General features: G+C 48.5%; 1 protein-coding gene across 2 annotated transcripts; it reads left to right on the forward strand.

The window, feature by feature from the left end:
- The first annotated feature begins 2,996 nt into the window (after nucleotides 1–2,996).
- LOC110699541 lies at nucleotides 2,997–4,977 on the forward strand. Of its 2 annotated transcripts, XM_021877032.1 has the most exons (5): nucleotides 2,997–3,447; nucleotides 3,519–3,732; nucleotides 3,877–4,010; nucleotides 4,098–4,151; nucleotides 4,251–4,977. In XM_021877032.1, exons 1-5 carry the CDS (start codon nucleotides 3,355–3,357, stop codon nucleotides 4,683–4,685), a joined length of 930 nt encoding a protein of 309 aa, XP_021732724.1. In that variant the 5' UTR covers nucleotides 2,997–3,354; the 3' UTR covers nucleotides 4,686–4,977. The 2 variants fall into 2 exon arrangements, with proteins under 2 accessions (XP_021732724.1, XP_021732723.1); XM_021877031.1 differs by having other exon boundaries at nucleotides 4,098–4,977.
- The last annotated feature ends 3,422 nt before the right edge of the window (nucleotides 4,978–8,399 follow it).

The raw sequence follows: 8,399 nt of genomic DNA on the forward strand, positions 1-8,399 counted from the left end.
GTGATGGTTACACCCCATTCATAATCCATGAGATTACTAACTCCATATGGTTTGGAACCACGAAAGGAGGATCGGGGATGATGGTACGAAGTGACTCATGGAGTCACATTCACCCGTATTGGCCTCTTCTCGATTTTTATAGTGAAAAGTGATACCTGCGATCTCAAAGGCATACAAACAAAGATTCAATTTTCTCTAAACTATTATTATGCTAAATTGGTAGAATATTAATGCAAAATATAATTCTAAAATATTGTAATCACTTAATTAAACAAACAAGATTAAAAAGGAACCTAAACCGGTTGTCCAAATTATTTTATTAGGCGTGATTTTCAATGACATATTCCCTTTAACATGCAATATACTAATCATAAAAACAATATAAATCAACATTAATATTAGAAGCAATTTAACAATAAATCCAACAATATAAAATCGTTAGAAAAATAATAGAAATAAAAGGAACATAACTCTTACTTTGATTTTGTTGCTTGCAACTAAAAAAAAATAAACGAGTTGGTAGCTTCAAGGAAAATTAATAAAACAACAATTAAGTTATATTAAATAGAGTTGATTTGGGGCTAAAAACCTCAAACAGTTATACCTTTCACACCTTGGTTTATTAACATAACCTCGAGTAAAGTACGGACTACTAGGAGTGCTTAAGGAAGGAATTTTAAAAGAATAAGATAGGCTAGTGTTTATGCTAGAGCATAGAAGAGAGGAGAGAAAATTAATTGATGCCCCATACATCGAAAATGAGGGGGTATTTATGGGGAAAATGTGTAGAAGGAACATACGGAACCCTAAAAAGGATAAAAAAACCCCTAAAAGAACTGTCGTGAAACAGCAAATAATGGCGTGACGCGGGGAAACCATGTGTGATGCGGGAAAAATTAAACCTACAGGAGTTAAAAATGCATGAAGGGTTTATAGGGAGAAGAAGAGATGTCCCGTTTCACGGCGTTGGCATCATGTCACGGGAGAACATGCCGTGGCCTGACATAATTTGCCGTGACGCGACATAATTTGCCGTGACGCGGTAGACTCAACTTTCTTTTTTCCGTCCAAATACATTTTTACCCTAATTGTTTCGGGGTTTTTTGATGTGTCCTGCGGGAGAGTTACAATTCCAAGAATGCCCTTCGACGCCTGTGCCTGCAAAATCACGAAGACTCCTGGGGGTAGGAGCTCCGCCTCCAACGATCAAGTTAGTAAAGATATGGGAGGTAGAATGCACGTAATGTAGAAGTTACTTCTCGCGTAATGGGAGAATTCTGCAATTAATATTGCTCGGGGTAAGTGTTTTTCTTTTTGAGGAGTATTCAATGTGAACCACAAATGTTCCAACCCCCCTTAATGAGGGTCCTTCCACTATTTATAGTGGGGAAGGGATGGTTCCCCTTTTAGGGTTTAGAGGACACGTGTCAGCAGAGGATTGGAGCCCTGCTGACCAACGGCTGGATGCCACGTGTCACTAGGCCATTGGGCCACGTGTTTAGGGTATTTTTACCCCAAACATTTGCCCCTCACTGGTGCTGACGTGGCAGGGTGCCACGTGGCGCCGGTGAAAGGTTTTTTTTTTTTTTTTTTAACTCTTCAGATTCCTTTTGAAGGATGGAAAAGCAGAAGGCGAAGAGTCACGACTTTTCACCTTCTGGGACAAATTCTATAAATAGGAGAAGATGTCCCCCGAGCTCTCATTTACAAACTTTGCCAAATTTCTGAAGATTTGAGAGCAGCCGGCAATTTGAGAGTTGAGAGCATTCGGAGTTGAGATTCGTTGAGAGCAACCGGTCTACAGACCGTCTGGGTCGTTGCAAGCTAGCCAAAGGTTTTCGAGAGGGTAATCAGAGAAACCCAGCCGGATTTTGAACCGCCTGCGTCTTCGCAAGCATCCCAGAGAATTTCCAGATTTTCTTCTAGGTACCGTCTCTATTCTTTCTAGCTTTTTCATGTATTTCCGTTTGAGTCTTTTACTCGCATTTTTGTTCATTGGTCCCATAAGTAGATGGACCCCTTATACCCATACCCGGAACCTAGCTGTGAACTCAGCCGGTTTATTAGTACGGCTGAGTCTAGAACTAGGTCTGCCGCCTCTGTTCTTTGGGACAACCCTTTTTCAACACCCATATCGACCGACTCTGTGTCTGTGCAGGACACAATGGCCAGAATCCGGTCTACTGCCAGAGATCCCAACTACAGAAGTGGGAGCTCAGATGAGCAGCCGCCTGAGGTCCCACCTTCAGACGGTGAAGTAGAGCATGGAGAGGTAGAGCAGAGAGGCTCACCCGGGGGCGCTCCTAGAACCCCGGGTGATAGCATTTTAAACGAAGAGAGTGTTCCCCTCCAGGAGACCAGAGAGCAGGTAGGCTCTGATAAGGAGGTCTCCAACTCCCCAGCCGGCTCTGATGCCGGTCACGTTCAAAGTAGCAGTAGCAGCTACTTAACCGAATCTGAGGATAGCGAGGAGGCGGAGAGGCCTTCTTGGGATAATAGGAACGATCCTCTCATGATCGCCGTCTCCTCCAAGGACCGCGAGCTCATGCGGGCTGCGCTGCCAGATTTTATCAAACGGCGGCCGCTGGGTGGTGACTATACAATAAAAGTCCCGGCTGCTCTGGGAACAATATGGTGGGAGGATGGACAACCGAACGCGAACGCTTGGTTCGGGTGCTACGAGGCGGCCTTCGTGGCCGGAGTCCGCTTCCCTCTCCACGACACAATAAAAGCCATACTTAGGGGGTATGGCCTAGGTCTCTGGCAATTAACCCCTAACTCATGGGTAAATATTTTAGGGTATATCGCCGCCTGCGAGATGCAGGGCCTCAACCCCGGCTGGGAGGCGTTTGCCCACATGCATTACTTGAGTAGGAGCCCAGGCGGCTGGAGAGCCTGGTATACCTTGACCACCCAGCCCAAATACCTTATGACCTTGGACAAGCCATCCAAATGGTCGGACTGGAAGCACCGGTTCTACTTGTAAAAGGCCCCAACTACGGCAGAGAACAGAGAATTCCGGATCTACAACCGGAAACCAGAACTCTTGGGGACCAAGTGCTGCTTGCCCCCTGTCCCGGAGGATGATAGAGAGACCATCCTTGACTCCGGGTTTTTTGAGTTAGTTCCTGACACCCTCTCATCCGGAGAGATAGTAAGGGTACCTAGAAACTGGGTGCCCAAACATGAATTTTTTAGGGACGAATGCTTCTTGTCCGCTTGTGGCCTAAGCAGCATGTTTAAAAAACGTATGTATTCGGAACTCAGCCGGTTTCTTTCGTACCGGATGCTTTTATTTCCTTGCTTATTTATTATTCTAACCGTGTGCCTTCCTCTGCAGAAGAAGCCAAGAAAATGCTGCCCACTGAGAAGACACCGGCTAGGTCGGCTGCCGACATCCGGAAAGCCAATCTCGAGAAAAAACTTGCTGCCCAGGCGGCGAAGAAGGTATAACCGTCTGATCCTTCTCGTTTATTTCAATCCTTTTATCCCATAACTTATATTTTTCTCGTTTACAGGACGGGAAGCAGATGCCCCGGTCCCTTCAAAAACAGGTCAGGCCTCCGCCGACCCAACAAGAGTCTGCATCCAAGGTGCAGAAGACAGCCGACCGGCAAACTACCGGCGGCAAATCAATAAGGGTCCCAGACGGGCCTGGATCTGCGGATGTGCTTTCTGCCATCCCATTGAGGACCGCAACCGGTCCCTCTGAAGGCCGTTCGGGCCGCCAAGGTAACTTCGACCTTACACTGCTTGATCTGCCCATGCGGGTCAAGTCTTATTCACAGTCTCGATCGCAGCCGGGGGATTCTCCAATCAGCCGGCAATCTATAGGCAGAGCATATGCGAGTTTCTCACCGTCTGTTTCTGGTGCAGATAATTCTCCCCGCTGGCCGGACGGGGCACAATATGCCCGGGCCATGCTGAAAGCCGTCCCCAGGGACGAGAAGGAGGCGATCCCTGGGATCAACTCCTTTAATGCCGACCGGGTGCTGGTCGACCTGGCCGACGTATGCTCCAACAACCGTGCGGTAATTTTCTTGACGTGCATTTTTAAATATGCAGTATTAACGAGCTTATGGGCTGTATTTTTGCAGGCTATGCTGCGCGTAGAGGGGCTCAAACGAGCTTATACCCGCAAGTCTGAGGAGGTAAGGAGAAGCAAACGGGCTGTTGATGACGCCCATAATGTTGCTGACTACTCTTTGTACATGCATGGCTTAGAATCTAAATCTATACGCATGGAACAGGCGGAGAAGACCAAAGCCCTCCAACAGCAGATTGATCAGCTGAAAAACCAAGTTGACCAACTGCAGGCGTCCCTGGATGATGCCAATAAAAAGTTGGAGGAACAGACAGAGCTCCTCCAACGGCTGAGCAAGGCGGAGACTGAAAATGGCCGCCTTGCCAAAGAGAATGAGCGCCTGCGCAAAGAGGCGGCTGCTGCCAATGAGAACTTCAAGGCCACCTTGGAGTCGGAGCAGGAGAGGCTCATTGAAGAGAATGAGCATGACTGTGCAAACCGGATGCAACGGGCGTTTTCCCTCATCCACCCGGAGGCGGACTTCACCGTCTGGGAACTCGCCTTCAAATATTCTGATCTTGCCATTCTGGCCGAGGAGGCGAATGAGCCGGGGCCCGGACCCTATGACGCTTGGGTTAGGGAGGAGATTGCGCGACGGTAGGCGGAGGCTGCTGAAGAGGAAGAAGTCGTTCCTGAAGCCGACGCAGCCGCTCACCCTGATCCAACCCAGAACCAACCGGAATAGGACCGGCTCACTGTTCGCCTACAGTAGCAACTACTTCCCGGCCTGCGTGCCTAGCATTATCTTGTAATAGCGCCGGATGAGATGGGCTAAGCTGTAATAATTTTTATTTTGAATATAAACATTTTCACCGGCTGAGCCGGCTTTTGAATGCTTTTTATGTTTATGCACTTCAATATTAGAATTCTTGTTATTTTTTATACATATTTCTGCGAGGATAACCAAAAGAACCTCGCCGGTAACACTACCGCTTGGGTCTGCGCAAACAGCAAAGAAATTTGCAAAGGTTGCCAAGAAGACCCCACCGGTAACACCGCCGTCTGGGTCTTCGCAAACTAGGCGAAGAAATTTGCAAGGGTTGCCAAGCAGACCCCACCGGTAACACTGCCGTCTGGGTCTTCGCAAACTAGGCGAAGAAATTTGCAAGGGTTGCCAAGAAGACCCCACCGGTAACACTGCCGTCTGGGTCTTCGCAAACTAGGCGAAGAAATTTGCAAGGGTTGCCAAGAAGACCCCACCGGTAACACTGCCGTCTGGGTCTTCACAAACTAGGCGAAGAAATTTGCAAGGGTTGCCAAGAAGACCCCACCGGTAACACTGCCGTTTGGGTCTTCGCAAACTAGGCGAAGAAATTTGCAAGGGTTGCCAAGAAGACCCCACCGGTAACACTGCCGTCTGGGTCTTCGCAAACTAGGCGAAGAAATTTCGACCCAAAACCAAACCGGATGGCGTCTGGGTAATTGCCCCTGGATAGCGGTCTGGGTCTTTGCAAGCCAGGCAACTATCCATATGATATAGCTCGAATATGCACTAAGTGCCAACATTAGGTTCGGGAGCCAGTCGGTTTATACTGAATTACCGGTCGGGACTTCGCAAACTAATCACGCCAGATTAGGATGTCCATTCACCGGTTGGGCTTTTGCAAGCATACCCCTGAATGAATTATGGCCTAGACCAAATGTTTAGGCCTGCTCTTAGAGAGTCAGGCGGCGGTATTGAGTACCGGCTGTCCTTCCAAAAAGTGAGCCGGCTGCAAGTTTGGGGTTGCTACCCTGCCCTTTTTTGGTGCCAAGGATCGTCAGGCGGATTTGTCCGCCTGTGTGATCGCTTAGAACAATTTACCACTCAAATGGGAGATGTTCTCTTCGATGAATTCACCCGTATGGGTGTCACCGGATGAAAAAATTAGTTACTGGTGCCGCTTGTGGTAGGCACAAAACATGGCGGCTGTATACAAAATTGAATGTAATTCTCATTAATCATTTGAAAATTTTCAAAAGATGTACAATACTTAGAAGTAGTATTTTTTGAGGTTATCTACATTCCAAGTTCTAGGCAACTTTCTTCCGTCTGGAGTTTCCAGGCGGTAAGTGCCGTCTCGTACTTCTTCAAAGATCCGGTAGGGTCCCTCCCAATTTGGGGTTAATTTGCCTTGTTCATTGGCCCTACCGGTTGCCTCCATTTTGCGAAGCACAAAATCTCCTTCTTTCAAAGGTCTTTTACGAACCCGCTTGTTGTAGGCTCTAGTCATACGCAGACGGTAGATCTCATGACACAAGGCAGCATTCCCCCTTCGCTCTGGAAGAGCGTCTAATGCCAACCGCATGGCTTCCCAGTTAGCCTCCTCATCATATAACATAATGCGTAGAGTAGGCTCATAATGTTCAATGGGAAGAACTGCTTCAGTGTCGTATGTCATGAGAAATGGGGTCTCACCGGTTGCCCCCTTTTCGGTTGTCCGGATAGCCCAAAGGACATGAGGTAATTCCTCTGCCCATAGTCCACCGGCTCTTTCTACTTTCTTCTTTATCCCGTCTGAGATCAACTTGTTAAAAGCCTCAACTTGACCGTTTGCCTGAGGACGGCCAACGGATGCAAAACAATGGGAAATTCCTTGGTCTCCCAACCAGGTCTTCAGGACAGGCGTTTCGAACTGCGGTCCGTTGTCGAAAACCATGGACATTGGAACCCCGAACCGGGTGATGACGTTTCTCCAGATGAAAGAAATCACGTCTTTCGTTTTAATCCCTTTTACCGCCTCTGCCTCAACCCATTTGGTGAAGTAGTCTACTGCTACAAGAATGTAGCGGCGGCCGCCTGATGCAGGCGTATAAGGTCCCAAAATGTCCATGCCCCATTTAGCAAACGGAACCGGACTATGGATTGCCGTGAGTTCTGTTGCCGGTTGATGTATCAACTTAGCGAATTTTTGGCACTTGTCGCATCTCTTTACTAGATCCATGGCATCCGCTTCAAGAGTGGGCCAGAAGTACCCTTGCCGTCTGGTTCTTCTGGCCAGGGACCTGCCGCCAATATGCGAGGCACAAAACCCCGCGTGCAGATCTTCCAACACTTCTCTCCCCCTATCCGGGGTTACACATTTCAAAAAAGGCTGCAGGTATCCCTTCCGGAGGAGTTCCCCTTGATGAACAACAAAACTTGAAGCACGCTTCTTGAGCGCTGATGCTTCTGAAGGGTCATCCGGCAAGGTACCATCCGTCAAAAAGGACCGGATGGGATCCATCCAGGTAGCAGTTTTGTCCAAGACTCCAATGGGATCATTCTGAATACTTCGTTTTTCAATGACTTCCCAAAAGACCGTCCTAGGAGCATCACCGGAGGCTGATGATGCCAACTTTGAGAGGGCATCCGCCTGATTGTTTTCAGACCGGGGCACCTGTCGCAGATGAAATTCATCGAAGGACCCAGCCTCCTCTTTGACCGCCTGCAAATATTTGATCATAGCCGGATGGGTGGCTTCGTAGTCACCAAGGTATTGGCTAACGATCAGCTGTGAATCTGAGCAGGCGTCGACCTTTCTTGCACCGGCTGCCTTACACATGCGCAATCCGGCTAGCAGGGCTTCATACTCTGCCTCATTGTTGGAGGCTTGGAACTTAAACCGTAGTGCATATTCAAACTTATCCCCTTCCGGGGAATGACAGATAACACCTGCACCACAGCCGTTCACCGTAGAGCTGTCGTCTACAAATAACTTCCAGACCTGATCAGGGTTTTCCGGGTGCACCGGCCTAGTCATCTCGACAATAAAGTCGGCAAACGCCTGACCTTTCACTGCCCGCCTGGGTTCAAAAGTTATCTCAAGGCCTTGTATTTCAACAGCCCACTTGATCATTCTACCGGATGACTCTATAGCAGTCATCGTACGCTTGAGCGGCTGATCTGTGTATACCACAACCGGATGTGCCAAAAAATAAGGCTTCAACCGCTTGACTGCTACGAATAAGGCCAACCCAAATTTTTCGATCATGGGGTACCGGAGCTCAGCATTTTTAAGGACATGGATGATGAAGTACACCGGCAGCTGAATGCCGTCTCTCTCAGCGAGGAGAACGGCACTAAGGGCGTGATCAGAGACGGCTAGGGGGCTCACTAGCCTTGGCAAAGAATGCAAGTGCTGCTTAAGCCTCTAGAATGCCGCCTCTGCTTCTTCACCCCATTCAAACCTTGACCTCTTCCTGATTGCCTGGAAGAAATAGAGGCACTTGTCACCTGACCGGCTGAGGAACCTCCCCAATGCCGCCAGACAACCGGTCAACTTCTGGACCTCTTTTACAGTGCGGGGAGACTTCATGTCAATTACCGCCTGTATTTTTTCCGGATTAGCTTCGA

Source organism: Chenopodium quinoa, unplaced genomic scaffold (genome assembly GCF_001683475.1).
Source record: "Chenopodium quinoa cultivar QQ74 unplaced genomic scaffold, ASM168347v1, whole genome shotgun sequence".
NCBI classification, from domain to species: domain Eukaryota; kingdom Viridiplantae; phylum Streptophyta; class Magnoliopsida; order Caryophyllales; family Amaranthaceae; genus Chenopodium; species Chenopodium quinoa.